Here is a 24644-nt window from a genome sequence, read left to right on the forward strand (position 1 = left end):
GAATTTGAAAAACTTTAACGTTTGTGAAACCTTACCTGTTCAGCACAACTTGGGGATGATTTGGGATTCGAACAAAGATATGTTTGTGTTTCAAATTGCGGACAATGAAAAGCCACTAACGAAACGAGGACTTCTATCAACAATGAACAGTTTATTTGATCGCTTGGGATTCGTTTCTCTTGTGACAATCAGTGGTAAAATACCCCAGCGTGAACTTGTACCATCTGGAAATGATTGGGATTAACCACTATCTAACGACAACATCAATAAATGGAGATCTTGGTTAGATGCATTACAGTCTATGAACGGTTACCATGTTCCACGTATGATCGTACCTACCTCAGTTTCTACTGCACATCATGTTGATGTTCATGTATTTTCTGATGCCTCCGAGCAGGCAATAGCTGCTGTAGCATACCTTAGAGTGATCTGTGAATCTGGAGATTCAACTACAGGATTCCTCATGGGCAAGTCCAAGCTTGCACCCCTCAAAGGTCATACTATTCCCAGATTGGAATTATGTGGAGCAGTGTTAGCCAGTGAAGTAGGAGAAGCTATATCAACTTACCTGAGTATATCTTTGGACCGTTTTCATTACTACATGGATAGCAAAGTAGTTCTAGGATATATCTCGAACACTACCCGGAGATTCTTCATGTATGTCAGCAACAGGGTGGAAAAGATCAACAGAATCTCATCTCCATCACAGTCGTCCTATGTCTCTACATACCGCAATCCAGCAGATGCTGCAACTAGGCACTCTAACGCATTAGACTCACTGGTGAATCGTTGGATATCTGGTCCTGAATGGCTGAAACATGTATCTGATGAGACTATGGCAGAGACATTTCCTCTTATTTCTCCAGAATGTGATACTGAAATTCGTCAGGAAGTAGTTTCTATGAAAACAAAACTTTCTATTAATTCATTGGAGCCTCGTTTTGTGAGATTTGACAAATGGGAAACATTTGTGAAGGCCGTTTTAGTTCTGAAACTCTCCATATTAAATCGGCTAAAGAGGAACGGACAGAAAACATACGTAGATCTATTCAAAGACACCGAAATGTTTGTCATCAGCCAAGTTCAGCAGGAAACCTACCGGAAAGAGATCGAAAACCCATTCCGAGAGACAGCAAAATACTAAGACTGAATGCTTTTCTTGATACAAGTGGAATACTACGTGTTGGAGGAAGGTTGAAGAATAGCTCGAAAATGTTACTCGGTGAGAAAAATCCAGTTCTTGTTCTCGGCAAACACCACATAGCAAAACTTATCGTACTTCATTTTCATGAATTGGTACGCCATCAAGGTTATTGGATTACCACCTGTAAGCGACTTGTATACTCCTTAATTTCTTCCTGTGTGAAATGTCGTAGATTACATGGAGCCTTTGTGTCCCAAAAGATGGCAGATTTACCGGAGGAAAGACTGACATCTTGTCCGCCTTTCACATATGTGGGAGTCGACTGTTTTGGACCGTGGGATATCGTGACAAGACGAACTCGTGGTGGCTCTACAAATTCCAAAAGGTGGGCTGTTTTGTTTACGTGTTTATCCTGTCTTGGAATCCACATAGAGGTTATTGAAGAAATGAGTACCTCATCCTTCATTAATGCCTTGCGTCGTTTCATCTCAATCAGGGGACATGTGAAAGAATTCTTTTCAGACAGGGGGACTAACTTTGTTGGTGGAACAAGAGAACTCGGGATCAACTCCATTTATGTTGAAGATTCATCTTTGAGAGCATTCCTTCAAAAACAAGAAACAGTGTGGAGGTTCAACACACCCCTCTCATCGCACATGGGATGTGCTTGGGAACGCCTCATAGGTGTTACCCGTCGAATATTGGACTCTATTTTGTTTGAGGTCAAACATGCCAAACTCACGCATGAAGTATTGTGCACCTTTATGGCTGAAGCCACAGCCATCATAAATGCACGTCCATTGGTCCCCGTCTCCACAGACCCTGATTCGCCATGTATATTATCGCCAAGCGCTCTACTGACTCAAAAAGTTAACCATTCAGTTGAAGATTTCGAGAATCGTAGTTTACATGACGTGTACACCTCTCAATGGAAATGTGTTCAAACCTTGGCCGAGCGATTTGGGTCTCGATGGAGGCGTGAATACCTTCAATCACTACAAGTACGACGCAAATGGAAAACTATGCAAGAAAATATTCGTGTTGGGGATTTAGTTTTGTTAAAAGACAGTGACTGTCATCGTAATTATTGGCCAACAGGACTTGTCGAACGGGTGTTCCCAGGAAAAGATGGTCTGGTTCGTAGAAGTTAAAATTATCAAGGATGGTAAGTCACGCATATATGTGCGCCCAATTTCTGAAATTGTGCTTCTTTGTCATTCTGAGTGATTCTGGAACTGTGAATAATTCCGCAGAAGTGTGAATGCTTTGATATTTAAAATCTAAACAGTGTAACATTTTTATTATGTTTGAGGTTGTTTTTTTTTCTATGCCAGTTTAGTGATATTTTCATACCAGACGGGGAGTGTGTTGCTACAACTTATTGCACGCACAACCTACTTATAAATGACGTATGAATTATGTATTGTAAACTTTCACTTTCTTTTTGAGTACTTCCTGTTTTAAAGTTTTTACTTCAAACACTCCTTTGCAATTCGAGCAGCATATTCTATCCTTCGCCATCGTTCGATTTAGACCATTATCCGTTTACCACTTCATACATACACAATAAAGTACATGTTAGCACACATGTATTTGTGTTGTTGTTGGTTTGCTAGCTGTTTGCACCAGACAGCATAAAACTATTCATAATTTTTTTCATCACTTTCGACAAAGTGAAACAAAACTAAACAGATTTACTTTAGTTATTAAATGGTTTCGTTGCAGAGCGAGAGATAATATTATGTTTACAGCAATACAGGAAGACAATTTTTTTTATAGATATTTAAAACGTCGAGTGCCTGGGCTGCGTTCAAGATCGTAGCGGCTACGTAGGGCTCGGTAGCGCTACGATCTTGAACGATATGCTAGGCTAGCCCTACGTAGAGATAACAAGCGTTAATTCATACAGTGCGTTCAATATACGTAGATATCTAGCCTAACAGCTAGGCTAGCCGCTACGATCTTGAACGCAACCCTGTGCACGTAGATAACATTCTTCTCCGTACGCTCGAAAATCCGGCCGTCAAGAAGAATTATCTTCAATATGTGTTTTATAGTTATAATATATGGGTTTGATTTGTGTAATTTATATCATTTTAGGTTGAAAAGAATTGGAATGGTAGTTATCAAGAAGAAGATAAAAATGTTCAATTGTTAACGCACAATGACGGACGACAACCAATTGCAATAGGTCACATGAGTTTACTCAGGTAACCTAATAAGAGGTCCATTGGCCATATCTCACCTGAGACACCTTAACCCTACTCACTGTTGTTCAATATAGAGTCCAAGACGATGTAAACACGATGTCGAATAATATCGAATTTGTAACGTGAACTAGTCATGGATCCCTGGGTAGAGGTTCTGATTCCAGGGTGGGCGGGGCCGGCGTGTAGTGCACGTGTTTATGTGTAAAACATTTGAAAAGGGTTTTCTTTAATGCTATATTGATGCTAAATTGAAACTAAATAAATATTTAGAAGGAGCAGGTATCCCTTTACCAAACCTGTTAATTTCAATATCCCAAGGTTGGGGATTTTGGTACCTCAGTGGGGCCAAAATAATCATAGTGATTAAATGTGTGTATTAACAATTAAACATTTTTAACCTCTTCTTGAAAACCACCTTCCAATTCTTTTAAAATTTGGTATGTAGCGTATTTTGAATAAGGGGGATATAACTTATGATTTTCAGAACTTCTGCACCCATGGGGCCTTAAGGGCGGGGCGAAAACTGCCATAGATTGACCGATTTTCAAATATTTTCTCTATGACCATACATCTGTAAGAAAAACCAAATGTATAGTTAAGTAGAGGAGGAAGGTTTCGACCAAAATTGAAAAACAATTCTTGATCCATGAGTTAGAGACCAAACTTGGTATGTGGTATTTTTGGGAAAAGCATTTGAATAGCATCTTCTTTAATGCTATTGATACTGACTTGAATCTAAATAAATAAATATTTTGAAGGAGAACGTAGCCCTTTACCACACTTTAGTACCAGGATAAGGACAAAATAGTCATAGTGCCTAAATGTCAATCATTTGAAAGACTACTTTAATTCTGATGATACTATTATAACAACTTGATGCATATTAAGGAGAATCCGAAATGCAGAAATGGATGTACCAAAATTGTGAATTTCACAACCCCAGGATTCTAACTCTTTATGCAGTTCCAAGATAGTCATATAGTGTTTATATAACATCTATTATACAAGTAAAGTCTTTCATCAATATAAGCACTTTCGGGAGCATTTATGTATTTTAAAGAACACATCTTGTTTTATGTTACTGCTGCTGAATATTGCAGAAAATGATACTTTTAGATGTCGCGGTCCTTAGGCGGGCTAATGGTACTATCAAATAATACTCAGGTGATCAATAAGGCTCGTGGGTCTCTTATCTGTTTGAACCGTAAGACTCACTATCTAATGAAATTATTGTACTAAGACTTATGCAGCAATATTTGTAATATACCTCGCATTGGATACGCAGGGGTAGGGGGGGGGGGTATTGGTTCCATTAGGACACCCCTAGTTTTGTACGAAAATCACCCCTGTGAGGAAAACGTCCCTTGTTGTGCCTTTATAATTAATTGTTCTTCAAATGATTTCATCCTATATAAGGGTTGTCTTTTAAGAAAATGAAATCATTTTTGTTGTTGTTGTTTTTTGTTTGTTTTTTGTTGTTGTTGTTGCGATATTGATTTGATATTGAATTATTGTGATATTGATTTTATGTGATGTTGATTTTATTGATTCGGTATAGAATTATTGCGATATTCATTTGGTGTTGAATTATTGTGATATTAATTTAATATTGAATTACGTGATATCTATTTGGTATTGAACAACACAAGATACCTAGTAAAACAACTATGTCTGTTTGTGCTCCACTTAAATGAAAAATATATAAGAAGTAGAAAAACTTGATCTTGATAGCATACGTGACATTTAAATGGACCCATATATACAAAGTCCCCGTGGATTGGCCTCACAAACAAAAATAATCTTTTAGTCAAGAGTGTCGTATTTCTACTTCCTGGTTATGAAACTTAACAAAAATACAGGTACTTGTTCTGATGTGATTATTATAGAGAAGATAACCTAGAGATACTGTGGAGGAAGGGGACGATACTGAAACACAATATAACGCACAAAACACGTGCAACAATGGGGACTTATATCAACTTTGTGATCGTAATGGTTGTGATCTTTACACAGGTAAGGCATTAATACTGAGCTATTCCCGTTATTATTCTTAAAATGATATTGATTTTTATACTTATATACCGATATCTTATCATTGAAATGTGCATTTTTTAATGTCGATTTTGAGATAGTGGTAAGTCATGCACATAATTTATACGTGAATCAGGAATGTATACACTGAGATAGATTAAAAGAACATGATCCGGAAAAGTCACTGAGGTGTATTCCGATTTCTGGGACACGAATAGGACTGAGAGACAGTGAAATAATGTATCTTTTTTTTATCTTAATCTTATCTTATCTTTTTATTTAATGTAATTTTATAAGACTGAATTAGGATGTGTGAAGAGAGAGAAAGATAGAGGGGGCAGGTAAATTAAGCGGCCGTCGTTAAAACGATAGATGCCCTGCGGACCCGCTGTGTTGAGCCGTCACCAACTTATTCTATATTCTATGATTAGGGATATGCGGGAGAGAGTGGGTGGCCGTGTAGATTACGTTAGTACATAATTGCTCTCTATCCTCAATTTTGGATAATTTATATTCACGAGATGCACATCATTTAAACAGGGATCAGTTTACATGGCGAGTGTGTGTTAACGAAAATTATTTTTTCTGATGTATGCATTTTAACTGCTCGTATATTTCAATATATTTCTATTACTTTGCTGGCTACGTATAAGTCCTTGAAGTAATCCGAGTACAAATACCACACACACACACACACACACACACAAACACACACACACACACACACACACACACACACACACACACACACACACACACATCTTTCCATTATATGATATCATATTAGGCACATTATTTCAAGTGTTGGTGACCCTGAACACGCCTGACGCTTACGCGCTCTTTTTGAGAGTCTACTTACATGTAACATATGCCTCTGTGTGTAACGGGATAGGATGTAAAGTTCCTCCTTTTCTTTTCATTTGATATCATACGACTCTCCCCAATGTCTAGTCAGCGATAAACCCGTTACTGTTTGATTTTCTTTTATTTCTCGATAAAGGCATTGTGACACGACTGTGACCATTTAAATCTACATGAAATCCTACCCACATGCATGAATATAAAAAGATTTGAGTTGAATCACATAATACATACCATTGACATTTGTATACGAAATCAATGTCTGAATAAGTTGCTCTCAGTGTGGAGGATGGTGGCATAAAAACAAGGAAGCACCCCGTCTTAACTTCAATATTACACCGTGATAAAATCAGAATGACCGGTATTTTCGTTATCATTAAACGTTCAGTGTGTGGGGGGGGGGGGGGGGGGGGGTACTGGATTAATTTCATTCACGAGACAGGAATTTTTTGTTTATATTCTTACCCGTAAAAATAAAATGATATCTGATATCACACACCTCAACATCAAATTTCGTCACACACCCCCCCCCCTATAACTGATGACACACAGATGGGGCTTAGTACAGTCCATTTGTGTACTTCCTTTCCAATCCTATAACGACTACTTGTCCTTTACGTTGGCTGGATTGCCCCGCATCAGATGATCTATAGTGAATGATATTCCGGGAAGACAGATGACGCGTGGATTTTACGTTGTTTATTTCACAACCACTTTCTAAAAACTCCCTGCGCAGATGATGAGAGTGTACCAATTAATAGTGAGATGACTAAATTAGAGCTTCCGTTTCAGCTTAATTAACTAACCAGTGATCTGTAGGAGCTAAATATGGCTCGAAAGTTGCAGATGACACATGCAATGAAAGTAGTACGGAGCCAGCCAATGCGAATATAAAGATTATAGGTACTTAAAGACAAGGCCCTTCATGGGTCGGTACACATACACACGAAGAGATTCGAATTGTATTTCACCAATCCCCCCCCCCTTCCCTCCAATTAAGCATGTATTTTATAATCATTCAATTCTTTTTAAGAAATCAAAATAAAAAACCTATAATAATCACATAACAATATCTGTTTTATTTCCATTTCTTCACTTTTCATTTATTTATGTTCATTTTGGTTACTGACCAGGATAAAATACAAAAGTAGTTGTCATGTCTTATTTAATCATTTATCTGTGTATTTATCTTTCGTATTTACCCTCCCACTCAGAAAAATACAACAGGAGCACATTACCTACAGGGGCGGATCCAGGAATTTTTTAAAGGGGGGTTCTACCATTAATTTTGGTTTTCAGGGGGGTGGGGGGGGGGGTTCCACTCTCAAAATGCGTTATGTTTACCGTTTTTGCCAAATTTTCTGACGAAGGGGGGGGGGGGGGCAGTGATTTTTCTACATTTTTACAAGGGTCCTGTGGCTTTCAAATTGGGGGAAAATGTCAACATTTCAGTTAAATTGGGAAAAATCAATTTTATCGTAAATAAGTTTTAAAATGATATCAAACATTATATTATCAAGCTAAATTGGGAAAAAATTGACAATTTTTAGGAGGGGAAAGGGCCGAAATTCGGACCCAAATGGGCCTTTAAAAATCACGGGGGAGGGGGTTTACGATCCCCGTACCCCCTCTTGATCCGCCACTGTCCTAATTACTAATTAATTAATATCAGTCCGAGGGAGAAAGGGGACGTAATCTAGTTCATGATCATTCATATAATAACACGAGGTATACACATAAATTTGAATGAATTTCACGTATGATGAAGGTATGACCTACAACGTTTCACACTGTCACGCGTTACATGAGGATGCCAACTCTGCTGACGTTGCTTCGTGTATATGACTATCTTCGAATCTTTCTCAAACTTTAGTGGAGGAGAAAAGCTTAGCTTATATCATATATGGTTGGCTTAATCGAGAACGTTCCTTTGTTTTAAAAAGAGAATCAACATGAGTGAAAAAGTATTCAGGTACTTAAAACATTAAAAACAACAACAAAAAGCCATTATATTAATGTTTCAAATATCCCTGGTGATTGTTCGGGAAGAGTTTTGAAATGCTAATACATTTTTGTATTGTGATTAACCAGAAACAGAGCTCCCGGGGCAAGATAAAATTGTCAGATTGAAACTCCGTGTTCAGTCACTCGAGTGAAGAGGTAAGCTTATCAGTGGGTTGATAAAATTTATTCTGTTAGGCATTAATCATTTCAATTTTACTACAAAAATTTCTAAAATTTTGATTAACTTGGTCATATAGAGGTACAGTACCGTACCACGTGTACCTGCATATAGATACGCCATCCGGCCACGCCTGAACCATTCAGGGGCTCTTAAAAAATAAAAACTTTAACCACCGAGAGGATTCATTTGGAAAGTAATGATCTTATGAAACATGAAAGACAGCATTTGACCCAATGACAGGTTGTATTAGCAAACTAGATCGTTATAACGACCATATGATAGAAATTGCGAAATGCTGACTTTAAACGAGACTGTTGACAACCCTTTAACATCAACTTGTTTGTCAGTAGCCTGCTTCGATTTAAATACTGATCATACTCAGAACAAGCTCTTGCGTATCGAATCCGTTGAGAGATATAAACACCATATGCAGGTGATAATGGAATATCGGTACATAAATATGGGAAGTTGACGATGGAGAAACTGAAGGCATCCTGTTTGTCATATAGTTGAGTTGTTAATTTGCCGTTACATCTTGACGTTTGTCTAGCACCCTGTGCAGGTTTTACGAAATATATTTGTGTTTATCAGAATTTATAACATCATAAACAAATTCTTCACTCCACACTGCACAATGTCAAATTCAGAACTTAAAAAATCTTCCGCTACATACAATATATTTATTTGATAGGGACTATATTTTGCGGTGGATTTTTTGTAAAAATTTATAGTGCTTTTTATTTGTGATTTCTTTATCACAGACTAAATATGAACGTCTAAGATCGATTCCAGGGATTAAGCGTAAACTGATAAAGAAAAAGTGTGAAGATTTTTTAAAAGTCTAGATAAGCGCTAGCCTCGTGTTAAATTCCATCCAAAAACTGCACTTGTAGTTCTCCGTCCCGATAATTTCAACTTGGATCCCAACAATGTCCTTGTTAATCATAAACTGTATACTAGGATACAAAGATTAACTTTCATGTGTGTCAAAATAGATTAAGACGTTGATAATGTTTATAGAAAAAAATTATCTTTAATATAGCGCTCAATTAATGTCAATGGGGTGGAAATAATTGCTCGCAAAAATTAATTTACAGCTCGATAAAAATTATTTGAAGATCTCTTTGATTCAATTTAAGATATCTCTAACCATTTACAACGATATGGTATAAGGAATTGATGCGCGTATCAATTCTTTTAAAGAGAGCAACAATTCAATTGTTGATATCATGAATTCATTTCATGAGAGCAGCAATTCAAGTATTGCGCTCATCAAATAAACCGAATAATTAATGCTATCAATAATTTAATCAATACAATACAAGCAATGATTAAGAATTGAAAATATAAATATAAATAACCATATATTTGAAGAGGTCTTTAACCGAATTATTGCACGCATCAAATGAATTGATAATATATTCAAATGATCAAAGATACCTTCAATTATTCAGTTTATGCTTTGGTGCTCCATATAAATATATCACAATTACTGATGGAAAAAGAGATAGTTTTGTCATCACTTTGGTTACATTAGACCTATCTTATTCCATATCATTGTACATTTATCATAGACATTTAATGATGTTGATATATATATATATATATATATATATCCAAATGTGAAAAATTGCCTTAAATAAAATATGACAACACGTTGTCATATATCGGAATCAGCTAAATGTTGAATTTTAAGTACAATTGCGTCAAATTCAGTGCCCTCTGATTCATTGATATGCACACAGACACCCCCCTTTTGTCCCCGAGTTTGTAAATCGTAATATATGAAGAAAATAAAGATATATTTTGCAAAATTTCATCAGATTTTCATGTTCAATGGACCACTAACCTTGGTGATCCGAATACCATTGTTTACAAGCATGTAAAAAAAAAAAAAAAAAAAAGAACAATAACGCAAATTCTGAATAATGACTGCTTTGTAAATAAAACAAACAATAAACCACTAGTGCACAAAATATAGGTCAGATGCAACATCCGAATCGTTATAGAGGCTGTGTGACTGTATGAATGCATCATCCATATAAGTTTGTACTGTGGAGGGTAAGAAGTTTTTCATATCTGCAGCCTTTTCCAGGAAAGTGGAAATACCGAACACGTGGGTTCAAATATTTTTAAAAGAATTTTTTTTTTTTTTTTTTTTTTACATTTTACGTGGGCGGAATTCTAAATAAATAATTACCAATGGTCTAACATATCGACTTTCAAGAGTTGAAAGTGCTACTCAGTAAGTTGTTACCCCCCCCCCCCCCCCTTGACATTTACTTCACCTGTACATAAACCTGTTTATATATATATTCTACCAATGGAATGGCGACAAAAAGTCTTCCTCATTTTTTGCCGCTAGCCAGATTACTTCAATGTCAAAGTCCGTCTATTTAAATTCCCCCAAAATGTACACAGACGAGAGATTGAAAACCTTATCGATATTTATGCATTCCTCTGGTCACATCATATGTATATAAAAGTCAATATATAACGTGCTCTGTGATAAGAATTCTTTCGTGTCTCTCATAAAAAAAAATCAACAAAGTTATCTCGATAGATATGTCAGTTTATTTCCAACCGAGTGTGAATTTAGTGACTTCATAGATTTCCAGTGTACCGTCACACGACAAACAAGTTTTTCTGTGAAATGGACACACCAATGATTTGTTATTAGAAAATACATCATTGATTTATTATTAGAAATTACACAAGTAATTTGTTATTGAAAAAATACACCAGTAACTTCATAATCATTAAAATTTCAAGAGAATTACAAGTGTGAATTTCAGATCTAGTTTCTTTCATCAATATTTATTAGAAATGATTGCAAGAGAATTTTTTGAATAATTTTGTTTCAGTGTATATTGAAATTCAATCTCCATTAAAACAGGTTTGGTTTCATTTTGTATTTACTTTCTCGCAGTAAATCTCGTATTTCACGATGTTTGCATATCCTCATACACGCAGCGTGACCGAATGAATGATGACCGAAACATCACAAGTATTTTAAAAGAGCGTTCAACTGTGACGAGCCTGTGTTACCCATGGAAAATGCACAGGTGCCTGCGTCTTAAGGGACTGGTTCACGATTTTTGAAAGAATATTTTTCATTTTTGATGTAAAACATTAAAAATATAACTGATTTAATGTTGACAGCCAAAATTTTGACCTTCTGAACGCAAGAATAAAAGCAATATTTTAGCCGCTAATCTGTGTTATGTAAACAAAGACTCGAGTCTTTTCATGTATACAAACAAACCAGTGAAATGTTAATTTTGTAATATAAAGCATCTTAATTTTGCATACTCACAAATTTTAACTTTTAGATGATACATTTTACCCAAAGAATGCTTGAAATGTGAAAGATGCAAACAATAACATACCGCAATCCTTGTTTACAAAACAAATGATAAACTATCTAAAATGACCTTCTGTGATAATGTATAACCTTAATTTTTATGTGAAATCTTTAATACATATTTGACAATAAATTTTGATCATTAGAAGTGAAAAACAAATTTGGGGGAAATCGTGAATCAGTCCCTTTTTAACATATGAATACACATCTAACCTCACGGCGGGTGTGACCGGTCGACAGGGGATGCTTACTCCTCCTAGGCACCTGATATCCAGGGGTCTATGTTTGCCCAACTCCTTATAGAAGTTATAAAATTGATCACTGTTTCTTATCTTCACATTTTCGTGTATGTGTAAATAATCAACTTCCATATGTATAAGCTTAGATGTTTATTCATATGTTAAGAACCAAGCACCTGTGGGAAAATGTAGATAATAATTGTCTGGTTAAGGGTTTTTTTTTGGGGGGGGGGGGGGTTGCGATTGTTTATTTCTTTCTTTAATTTAAACAGTATTTTATTATGAAAATTCACAATAGGATTGGACAGCGGACACTGCCTATATAACATAAATCCTCTCCGTAGAAGGTACAAGGTCATACAAACTTTAGAATATATAAATACAGTTACACAAAGGATATAAATGATTTGAACATTGCAATAACATAGGTAATTTATGACACAGCAGCTTGTAATCAATTTTACTATTATTGTATGGAATCAAATATTTCTTTCTTTAAGTGTCTTTCAGATTTTGAAAGTATATCCAAGATAAAAAAATCATTTTTGAAAATACATGAGGGCAAGGGCATGCACTGTTGTCGCTTTACGCCAGCATATTTCATCAAGCGCGTTAGTATTCACAGATATATAATTTTATTCTATATCTTCCTGCTTACCCCCCCCCCCCCCCCACCCCTCAAGTCTTTATTTTGGTTGTTTGTGTTGTAGTATCTTAGTTCTGTTGGCTATTCCGGATCGTTTTTCGCATCAGAGCTGATTCTGTGGTTTATACCGATTCTGTTGATGTTGTATAATTACTTCTTGTTGCACAGTTAGGGGGAATAGGCAGGTTTTTAAAGCACGAGACAATTTTAAACTGTGGGTTCCTTTATATACAGGGTAATTGCTTGTCATCTCTGTATGAGGTCAAAAAAAATTCCGTGCACTAACAGAAGTACCCAGTAATGTTAAACAGAAGTACCCAGTAATATTAACAACCGAACACTAACAGAAGTACCCAGTAATATTAACAACCGAACACTAACAGAAGTACCCAGTAATATTAACAACCGAACACTAACAGAAGTACCCAGTAATATTAAACAGAAGTACCCAGTAATATTAACAGAAGTACCCAGTAATATTGACACATCTTCAGGATCACTAGAACACATAATCCTAATTTGTTGACTGGGCGTGAAACAGGGGTGAAAGAATTGTTTGAATTTTGGTCACGTTTGAACTCCGACTGCTCCAGTCACTTTCACTTTTGTAAAAGTCAAACTTTGTGAAGTCAGTCTCTGTATTTCTCAGAGATGCCACATGACTTTATCGAATTCAAAGCCATCTGGAATATAACACTACAGGGTATCAGTGGCGGTGACGTGTTGGTAAAAGCGCTCGTTTTGTAACCGTGCGACCCAGAAAGCGAAAGTCATGGATCTTCCTGATATGACCTTAAAAATAGAGTTGGTACAACACAGAATCCCGATACATGCAACAGCCTTATGCGCCATGTGTAGGTCAAAATTTGTGGCCCTTCTCCTTAATCTGGTGACGTCTCCATAAGCTGTTGACGTCTCTACACGAGTAAAAAAAACTTGATTGTGACGCAAAACATTGTACCAAAAGATATAGGAGTAGAATAGAATATGATTTATTTCCAAATTAGGGCCCTCTCGGGCATACAGCATACATGATTGTTAACATTTCAATGTGCAATGACGATAAAAAGAAAAACAAAACAAGAGTAAAATATGCACTATTAGTATGAGCAATGTTCATACATGAGACATTTGAACATGATAATACTTATTTGCATTATATGTAAGTAGATTTAACACATAAACAAAGAGTTAGTTAATCGTTGTTAATTCTCCTTTCTGTCTTCCAGGGTACCACTAGTGCAATAGACCCACACCTTTGCTGCAATAATAGTTCTAATAATTCTACAGAGTGTTGCCTATTGTGTTCAGACTCACCTGGAAACTGTTCATCCGTGAATTCAAACTTCAAAACCCTCAACACATTTGACGTTACTCTGTGTCTGCTTTCAACTACAATCACACCTACCTTCAGCACAGTCACCGCTACCACCCCCGATACCGTCACGACTATAGCCATAGAAACAACGACTGACGATTCCATTACAACACCGGAAGCGGAAGACGAACAATATTTCACCATATGTGTTTTAGAATGTCCGAAGGGATTTTATGAAGACCAAGATCAGATTTGTCAAAAATGTGACGAACTGTGTGAGAACTGCACACTGAACGGTAATGTTACACAGTGCTTAGAATGCAAACATGGGATGAATAGCACTGGTGATTGCTGTCCAGAAGGTACAAGGGCCATTGTAACTGGTAACGCGACAATCTGTGAAAAAACACCAGTACCCGAAGCCACTACTGACGATGACAAGATCTATATAATCATTGGCAGTGTTGTTGGTGGAGTAGCGGTACTTATCACCATTCTAGTGGTTGTCGTTTGCTGTTGTTGTCGCAGACGCCCTGAAGACCCTGAAAGTGGTGGAATTGGTGACAGGCGCAAACGACCAGTAAGCCAGTTGCTGCAGGTAAAATAGTCCCAACCATTCAACATACTAAACAATCGTTTACAGCCAGTTTTTCAAAGGAATAGGGTGAATTCATATCCAGTATATATCTATCATTGTGGTATTTGGTATTTCAGGAGAAAATTTTTAAGAAAAAGAAGAATTATGAACATCCTGGAGGTCAGCTTCCCAGCGCTGAGGAATTGCAGCACGTTACGAGACACCCAAGGTGCTTACGAGAACACTGCCACAATAGATCACCGACAAATTGCCATAGGAGCACAGCAAGAACAGGACAAGATAGGCCCGCTACGCCAAGGACCCAACAGAAAAAAAGGTAAGACAGATACCACATATTAACTATAAATTCGATTGTTATTGTCAATCCTAGGACAGTATGTTTAGAGCATTGTATTTTACAGAAGAAACGAAACAAGAAGCAAGTGGATGAAGAGGAACCCCAGGAAGTGTATGAAAACCAAGAGATCGCAAATTTGCAGAAACAGCAGTCCCAGACAAAAAAGAAAAGTGCATTCAACAAGCTGTCTAAACGGTTCAGATCTAAAAAAGACCAAGGACATGCATCCAAACGAAAAACAAAACCACAAGCTGCGCAGGCGGAAGCTCCTACAGAAGAGTATGAGGACGTCAATCCTCCGACGTCCATTGAAAACGCGCCAATGGAAGCCTATGAAGATGTGGCTCTGATCCCCCACAGGAGACATATGAAGGTGTAGAGCAGTCCAACACTGACAACGATCCGCCGCAAGAGGAATACATGGCTATGGACCCCAACACGCAACAGCCCACGGAGGAATATCAAGCAATGGACATCCAAGAGACAGTCCACCAAACCGAACAAGGCGCAGTTAATCCTACATTTGCGAATGAAAGCAATTATGAAAACCTACCATTTGGTGCCCCGAGTGAAGAAATATACCTTAATACGGGGCCAGAAGAGGACTACCAAAACTACCAAGGACCTCAATACAAGTGAATGTGTGGTGACCCCCCCCCCCCCCCTTTTTTAAAAAAAAAAAAAAAAGCTTTGTGCAACACAAAATGTCGGTGTTCTTCAACGGAGAGCAACCTAAATGCTTGCCTCCGATACCTCACGTTTAGTGGATAAGCAATGTACATAATTTATTCAGGTGAACCTACTTGTCTAACCCTGATAAACAGGTAGCGTGTCGATTTCGTGGAACTAGACCTCCGATATGTCTACTTGGTATTTACAATGACTCACTTACATCTACCTGCAGATTTCCTGCCGATAGGAAAGGTGAAATGAAATGTGATGCATGTTTATTGTATTCTGGGACTCTAATGCAATACGTAAAATATTTCATTTGTTGCTTGAGCTGAAGAAAATTCAATTTTCGGAACGATATGACTTGTCAAATTTCTAGTCACTTTCATGAAGTCTTTCGCATTATATTCGTTGTGATTTTTTAACAGTTTGTTGCATCAGACAAAACTCAAGAATTGAAGCTTACTAGGAGAAAAAACCCGTGACCCTATTAAAACCATTTATAGATTGTCTCAGGCTTCCTACATTTGTGGTTCCAAACCAAGTAATATTACTTTTGCAGCAAGACAGAACGCATGTCTTCAAAACTGCAAAGCCAATAATTAACAGGACAGGTTACTTAGATCCATTGAAAGTATTTCATTTGTGTAGAAGTATTTACTATAACGATATACTTGAAATCCGGTGCTCATCTTTCATCGTGTTCATCTGTTGTGCGATTACTTTTTCCTACTGAACCATGTACCCCATTTTGTACTGCTTGCACAGTCGTACACCTATCTGCATCACAGTTGTCGAGTCCTCAAAAAAAAAAAATCTTCCTTGCACAAAACATTTTGAATTGGAGTATGTTTAATTTGATGATAGAGTCTTGAGAAATTGTTATTTATATAGGCAATAAGGAAATAAGATCGGTACTCAATGGACAATAACTAAAGCCAACAAATCAAGCACTATCTTAACCCAACATTTTCTTCTTCTATCCAGTCATTATCGGCAGGAATTTAACGTCCTTCTAGGAAATCGAGATCTTCATGACAAAACCCCCCCCTCCCCCCCCCCCTCCAATGCAAGTCAATGCCACTTGTTTCAAATGACATAAATTTTGTTGCATGTGTAGAGTACATTGAGGGTCGATTCATTGTGAAGTATATAACATGTGATAATTGAACACAAAACAGGAAGTTCAACTGAACACTTCATTCAGTGCCTTTCACAATCACAATTCTATACATACAGCTTTTACCATTTTTTTTATATATCAGAAATCATTCTTGCCTGTATATTATCGAATTATTTAAAAACTTAAGAAGGCATACTTTGTGCCATAAAAATCCATCAAAGGAGATTGTGTTGTTCAGTAATGAGTTTATAATTTACATTTCATGTTATGAATATTTTACAGAAGCTTTATTGTGTATGCAGGAGTGCAAGTTGGAGGAAAGTTGAACAAAGTGATACTCGAGTGTTTCAATGCAAAAAAAAGCACAAATTATGTGGCAACGATCTGTAAGTGTGTGTGTGTGTGTGCGCGCGCAAGTGTTTTACAATGTACGCAAGTGTTTTACAATGTACGTAGTTATCATGTTTTAAAGTGTTTCTTATTTATATAGTATACTTATCTCAAGTGTTCACTTGAATAAACAAAGTCTATTTCATTTCATATTGGACTGCAGTTCTTTTTTCTTTTCTTTATACAACCAGTGCACTTAAATTAGTAGATTGCTAATTCTTGGAAGTCTTTTAAAAATATGTAGTTGCAAAATAACTAGTTCCCAATTTTTTATATCAATTATTGTGCATTCAGAGTTTTCAGCCTGTAAATACAAAATATAATGGCTTTGTTGATATAGAGGAAGCAGGCTTGATTAAAAATTAACATAAAAACTAGCAGTGTTTTATTACATTGCACTTGTAACACATAAGAAACATTCTCCTTTTTCACCACTACAAAAAAGAATGTTTTACATCACACACAAACCGAAAGAGGAAATGGCAGAAGGTCCCCCCCCCCCCCCCCCCCCCCCCAACGAGAACACTTTCAGTTTTAAAACTGCACATAAGTTATAAAGTCTTGCCTTAAAATTCAAAATGTAACTTTGAGGGTGTGTGTGTGTGTGTGGGGGGGGGGGGTGTTATGGATTTAAAAAAATTATTATTGAAAACAATCCTAAATTTTGAGTAAATTCGAAATAGACATTGTAAAAATATACAAACCAAATTACAACATTTGAATTAGTTCCCAGTCTCTACTACTTGTATCATATATTGAAATACATGTCACGGGGTATAAATGAATAAAACAGAAACTGTAAAATTGTGCAGATTTGGAACCTTTTGATCCTTCCACCACAAAATGTAGTCCTGTTGACATACAATTCTTCAACTGGATAGGTTTAAGAAATAAATGTACAATGTTTGGACCCACGAAGTAAGTAAGTATCGGACCAGTGACTGACTTCCTCAACATCCCTTGTCAGAATAATAATGAAGTGTCATTGATTTCTCCAGGAGTTGTAGAAATTATTGCTACTTTTATCGTTTAGTACATTTTTCTAAACAAGATACCATAATTTACCTTAAATTTGAAAATTTTAGGGGCGGGGCGGTCGGCGGTGTGTGCCAGCTCCACTATGTCAAGATGCTTTCATGTAAATTTTAGCTTTTCTGGTCCAATGGTTCTTGAGAAGATTTTTAAATGCACCCCCCCCCCCCTTATTTTTGCATTGACCTGGCACTTTTGGTGGTCTGACCAGACCTCAGCCTCAACCCTATGACCTTGGCTTCAGAAGGGTCAGACCACCCCAAATGCCAATTTCCTAATGCCTCACTTCATCATACTGACCTCATCAGGAGTAACCAATTGGATAGTACTATTAACAGTAAATAAAAACTGAACTTGGGATCTTTCAAGATCAAAGTCCTGACCACTATCGTGACACCAGACAACAAGTATCCATGTTCCAACAAAAAATGAAACAATTTTATTCTTCAAAAATTAACAATTTCATATCATTTCAAAAACACAAGAGGCTCATAGTGCCAAAATTTTAAGTGGAACGTACATTTTCAACACATGCATTCACAACATTTTCACACCCAATCATTCAAACTAATTAAGATGTACATCAGCAGTTTGCAAAGCTGTATCCAGTACACATTTTCATAACATACTGTAAAAACAACAAATTGGATACAATTTTACCCGTGTTGCAATCCAATCCACCATTCACTGGGCAAATGTTTGTACAGCAAATGCATCACAAACTACAGAACAGTGGCTGTATAACTAAACGCCCCACAGATGATAGAACAGTGGCTGTACAGCCAACACCTCTGACTAAACATAACATATACTTCCTTTTTATAATTGTTCTAAAAACACTCTAGGGATTCCCTCCAAGTAGTTTCCTAGCATTCGATGTCTTGGAAATTCCCCGGACAGTGTCCAGTAATTGGTCAATATGCCTGGACTTTGGCCAGTGTGCTCTCCCTGCTGCTGTCCGACTGTTCTCGATCATTGATTGTCCTTCCTTTAAACACTAACACAGACACCTCAGGATTGTTCCAAGATTGTTCTTCTCCTTTGGCAAACACATTGAAGAACAGGCATCCCGTCACATAGATCGCTGCCGAGATGTAAAACACAATCTGCCACTGTCCCCGTGTATTCTGTTAAAGAGATGAGGACATTTAATGATAATTGTGATATATTATCTAATATTTCTCTTATTTTAATACTAAACTGTTAGGCAGTATTTTGTTGCCAACAATCCTCTAAAACTACACTCTATAAAAAACATTTTTTGTCACTGTATTTGGTCATGATCTGTATAGCATTACCTCCCCTTGGCATTATTCCTTCTCAATTACATGTACTTCATTTCCCTTGCACAATTAAATATTCCAATTTAGTGGAAGAGAACAGACAAATATATATCTAATGTACAGTCAGTTAGCTAAAACTTTCTCAACATTTTTTTTTTACTTCTTTGTTGTTTACCACATCAATTGAAAGTTGAATCTGTGTATGGATATAATCAATTATACTCTTTGATCTGCTCAAACAGTTTGCTAAATAAGGATCTAACACCATCCCATTCAGGGTCACATCATAGTGCCCATTTTGTCAGCCAAACGAATCGCTCCAGCAGAAATTTTAAACTGGTTTTACAGAAATTTTATGCCTTACCTTTGTTGTATACACCTAGTGTTGCAAAAAGAATTCTAGTCATTTTGGCACCAGGTCATATTGGCACCTAGTCTGACATTTCAGCATTTGGGGAAATTGGCACCAGACTGACCAGAGATGGTCAATTTTGGACTTGCAATGATCAATTTGGCATTTAATAGTGTTTTCATGTTATCTTGTATATTTCATTTATGTTTCAAGAATCTAAATTAAATCACATTAAATATGAATTTCTAAAATTTTCATCAAAGAAACATAGCATTTCTGATTAAATCACATTGACCTAGTACTTTTAAAAGACGTTTGGAAATAGGATATACAGTAAACTTTGGACATAACATTTTCTTAGACCTTGGAAATTTGAACATTATATCCTCTGGTTCCAATCTCAACTAACCTTCTGTTTTACACAATAAATTTTTCACAATGAGTATTTGATATAACACTATATTAACATATGTTACAAAGACATTATAAACACAGTTAAGGAGGAATACGGGAGCTGTTCGATATGTAATGTGGATTGTACGATATTTCAAAGCATTCGACTCAAATAGTAAAATTAACATTACATCCCTTCAAAGTATTCTCTGTGGTTTGAAATACATAATTTCAATCTCGGAATCCATTTCTGAAATGTGTCACGGTACGCTGATTTAGATAGACCTCTGAGGCACTGACTGATGGCTGAACCGAGGGCTTGTCGGGACTTGTAACAGCGACCAGATAAGAACTTTTGAAGTTTTGGAAAAAGGAAAAAGTCACATGGGGCTAAATCTGGAGAGTGTGGTGGGTGTGGCAAGACAGTAACCTACCTTCTGACTTCAAAAATTGCTTCACAAGCTCAGATGTATGTGATGGAGCTTTATCATGAAGTAGACGAACATGCCTAAATTTTGACAAAGGGTGTCGTTTATGATAATATTTCTTGAGCTTTTTTAGTATAATATCTCGGTAATACCGACCTGTAACACTTTTGCCCTTTGGCACCAGAATTTGTACGGCTATACCATCACATGAGACATACATGCCAACTTTCCCGATTTGTGCGGGATTCTCCCGATTTGAAGCAGTTGAAAAGGCAAATCCCGATATCCCGATCGGGATTGCAAAAATACCCCGAAATCCCAATTTTCTAAAAATATCTTCCGTGTCATTTCTGAACTGGCCAATCAGAAATCGGGACAATAGTCAGCCATTGCTGTTTACCTGTGTCGCATGGTATCGGGGTGATGTAATTTACCTGCTCTGCCTGTGTCGGGGTGCTTATTGGACAGTGTGAAGCATGTTTTGATAGTAATTAATCGGGAAGACGGATTTCAAATTGACATATCCTTTACACAAACGTGAATGACAACGATAATAGTGTCACCACCAAACAATCGGACATTCCCGATTTTTGCCTCTCGCTGACAGCATCCAAAATATGCAAATATATGTTTTTCCAACTATAATAATATAGGCTATCCGAATCTATCTGTCTATAGCGATGTATTACATAGTCTATATAGTGTAGTATTCAATAGACTTTGTGATGCGTAATTCGCACAAGTCTGTACTGAATTTTATATTAACAAGTATCCTTAATTTACAAGTAAAAATGTATATTTTGATGTGTTTTTTTCCTGGTAATTATTTCAGATGTCATGGGTGCAAAGGTTTTGTTCGAAAACTTCATAGCAGGGCAGATCACTCCTTTTCTGGTTGCAATGCAAATTGTTCCACCAGACTCTGCAAGCCCATGTTTACAGACAACCAAGATGTAGTCGTACCTAAATGCATGTGCTTTAATTTAAATTTTGATATATAGACCAGCCAATGTGTATATGGTGTAAAAGGATGCAACTTTAGTATTATTTGATAATATGTATGTGACTTGTTGGAGAGGATTTTTTGCTGAATAGATGATTTTAATAAAATACTTATGTATATCTTTCAAAGTGTTTTTTTTATATAGTTTTTTTTAAAGTTAATGGTCAAACACACTTGATGTTGTGTTAATGTATGATACATGTATAATGATTAGATTGATATTTTATTTGAAAAGACAAATATTTATTTTCATGGTAAAATGTTGTGAATTTTGAGCGTTGAAAAAAGGTCGTCACGCGCGAAATCCCCCATGGGGATTTTCAAAAGTTGGCATGTATGAATTGAGAAGAATATGCAATAAAAAAACCTTCTTTGTGCTTATGGTTCTTTTGGGAACTACAGGCCTTCTACCGTGTTTAGTTAGCCATATTTTGTTTCCAATTTTTCTTACAGGTGCGAAATAGTGAACCCATGTTTCGTCACCAGTAACAATGTTTGCAAATTATCTTTGATTGAATTTGGGAAACAAGGTTTGTACTCGTACCCGTTTCTGGTCATCTGACAATATATGCTGTATCCATCTGGCAGAAATCTTTCGTACTTTCAAAATGCGCTTCAAAAAGAAATGTACCCGCGATAGCAATATGCCAACAGCTTTGGCAATATCACGAATTGTGTATCTGCCATCACTTTCAATCATTTCCCTGACTTTTGAGACATTTGCCTTGCCTGTTAAAGTCACAGGTCGGCCAGATTTTGCTGCATCTTTGACGGATTCTGTGCCAGTCAGAAATTTCTTTCTCCACCTACGAACTGTCTCATGAGATATCTTATCAGACCCATAAACTTCCCCCAATTCAGTAAAAATCTGCATTACCGAATGACCGAGTTTTGTGCAAACTTTTATATAAGCCCTAATTTCTTCAAAATTCCCAACCCGTTTCCCAACCATTTTTTCAACAATGGTCAACAATTGGCTCTATTGAAATGACTATAAGTTTAAAACTATGTGAAGCTGAAGGCTCGTGTTTATACTGTTGGAAAGGTATTGAATAGAGCTATTCAAGAGTATCATCATCCATGAAATCATGCAAAGCGTTATCGCGCTGTAGTACAATACACATTACATATCGAACAGCCCTCATACCACACCAGAGAAATTCGATATGGATGAAAAGTGGAGAATATGTACAACACTATTTTGAAATTTACTTTATTTTGTCAAAAATGTAGTTTTAGTTGAAAGTCATCTTTAAGAAAGAAAAAAAAACACCTGCTAGACTCGAAATCACAATCTATAGATTTGCAGTCGATATGCTAAGCTACTTGGACACTTATGAATAATCTAAAAATGCTGTTTCTGCGTTTTGTATTTACCATGACACAAGACACATATTTTTGTCTTCAAATTGATGTAATATGCCAAATTAACCTAGCTTACTGACTTTTTGCATTGGATAACATGCATCCAATCAGATTAGGTGTTTCTTGTGGGCATTAGTATTGTCAAATTGGCTGGTTTTGTTAGCAATTGATGTTGTTGTAGAATAAAAGACCCAGATATATCATACATAAAGAACTTTATATGTGAAATTCCCTACAATATATACGAAGTGTGTCCCACTTGTCTGAATTTCACTGCTCAAGTGACCCGGACCAGTAAATTAAATGTTAAGACCCTGTGACTTGAAATTCGACATACATGAAGTTGAGACATTACTTTATGCACAGCGATCTGCAGATTACATATTTTAAAACAATTTTTTGATTTTTAAGGCATTTGATGCGAGTGGGTAGTGTTTTATTTAGGTCAGAGTTCAATCCTTTCCTTTAATTATGGTTACGAGGAGTTTTGGGTCCAAATTGTGCCAAGTTTGGTTGAAATTGACCCAGTGGTTCTGGAGAAGAAGATGAAAATGTGAAAAGTTTACGCCAACACTGACGATAGACAAATTTTGATCTAAAAATGCCTTTGAAGTGAATATTAACATTCAATTTTTCCAACATCAGACTAACATATAAATTGGGAATTCTCAGATTGATAATTATCTTTTAGTCGTCCAATGAAAACTTGCATCTTAAATCACTTTCAACAATGTCTTGCAACTGTAAACAAAGATGGCAACAAGGTATTGTTTTGTAACTGTAAACAAAGATGACCAACAAGGTATTGTTTTGTAAACTACGTTAGGCTGTTCAAAATTAATTCTACGTTTAATGTCACCTCAAAACCTACGAGGGAGGGAGGGAAAAAATAAACAAAATTTTTTTTAAACAAATGTGTATTTATTGAAAATCACCTATTCAGTGACCCAAAAATCAACAATTTCAAATAGACATCACCCAATTTAGTGACCAAAAACGTAATATGTCAAATTAAACACATTGTGGGATTTGATTTTCAAGTCCAAGTCAATTTTTGCGTTTTCCCAGCAAAGACTTTTTCCTTAATCTGGGTTTGTATCCCTTCTGCGAACACACCATGCAGATTGGGTGAGCAGAGTAGTGGCTTGCGATAATATCAGGTGGTACATCCAATGGATTTTCATCACCACAAACATAGCAAACTAAAGGAAAACTTCCTTTTGTGGAAATAGTTGCTAGACACGTGACTCAGTTACAATTAATTATGATGACAATATTTCATACATTTTTATAATGACACATCTTAAAGTTTAAAACATGCTTTACTTTGTTTTGTGTTGATTTTTTAAAATACAATTTTGAAATGAAGATGCTAATCTGGTGTACCACAACTAAAAGATCAGGATTGTACCTTCACATCTACAAATACAAGGCAGGATTCCGATAGTTTAGGACGCCTTCAAATAAATTGATTAAATAATTACAGTTTTCTTTTTAGTGCTTTTAATTTTTATGATTAAATGCTTTGTACAAGGTAATTATCAATCAGCAAGTTCTGTATTTCCAATCGTAGTACAAACCGTCATGAAATAGTACATCGGAACTCTTCACTGTTGAGAAGGTAAATATGAAATGTGATAGGGAGTTAATAGGATGTCTAAGACGAAAAG

The 24644-nt window shown here is 36.3% G+C and overlaps 3 protein-coding genes and 1 pseudogene across 5 annotated transcripts in view; 3 read left to right on the plus strand and 1 right to left on the minus strand.

Annotated features, from left to right (window-relative positions):
- The first annotated feature begins 301 nt into the window (after positions 1 to 301).
- On the plus strand, positions 302 to 1144 carry LOC130047240 (uncharacterized). The gene has a single exon (XM_056141857.1). The coding sequence runs from the start codon at positions 302 to 304 to the stop codon at positions 1142 to 1144; it is 843 nt and encodes a 280-aa protein (XP_055997832.1).
- On the plus strand, positions 1115 to 5704 carry LOC130047419 (uncharacterized). Its single transcript, XM_056142411.1, has 2 exons — positions 1115 to 2309; positions 3245 to 5704. The coding sequence occupies exon 1, from the start codon at positions 1213 to 1215 to the stop codon at positions 2293 to 2295; it is 1083 nt and encodes a 360-aa protein (XP_055998386.1). The 5' UTR covers positions 1115 to 1212; the 3' UTR covers positions 2296 to 2309; positions 3245 to 5704.
- LOC125646650 (uncharacterized) lies at positions 4844 to 17268 on the plus strand (annotated as a pseudogene).
- A 1298-nt stretch (positions 17269 to 18566) lies between these two features.
- LOC125646649 (sialin-like) overlaps positions 18567 to 24644 on the minus strand; it is a 35541-nt gene continuing 29463 nt past the window's right edge. For all 3 annotated transcript variants that reach the window (XM_048873120.2, XM_048873119.2, XM_048873117.2), the window contains one exon: positions 18567 to 19277. In XM_048873120.2, coding sequence (XP_048729077.1) covers positions 19065 to 19277 — 213 coding nt within the window. In that variant the 3' untranslated portion in view covers positions 18567 to 19064. The remainder of the gene's footprint in view (positions 19278 to 24644) is intronic.

The sequence above is a fragment of the Ostrea edulis genome, chromosome 6 (assembly GCF_947568905.1).
Source record: "Ostrea edulis chromosome 6, xbOstEdul1.1, whole genome shotgun sequence".
Classification (NCBI taxonomy): domain Eukaryota; kingdom Metazoa; phylum Mollusca; class Bivalvia; order Ostreida; family Ostreidae; genus Ostrea; species Ostrea edulis.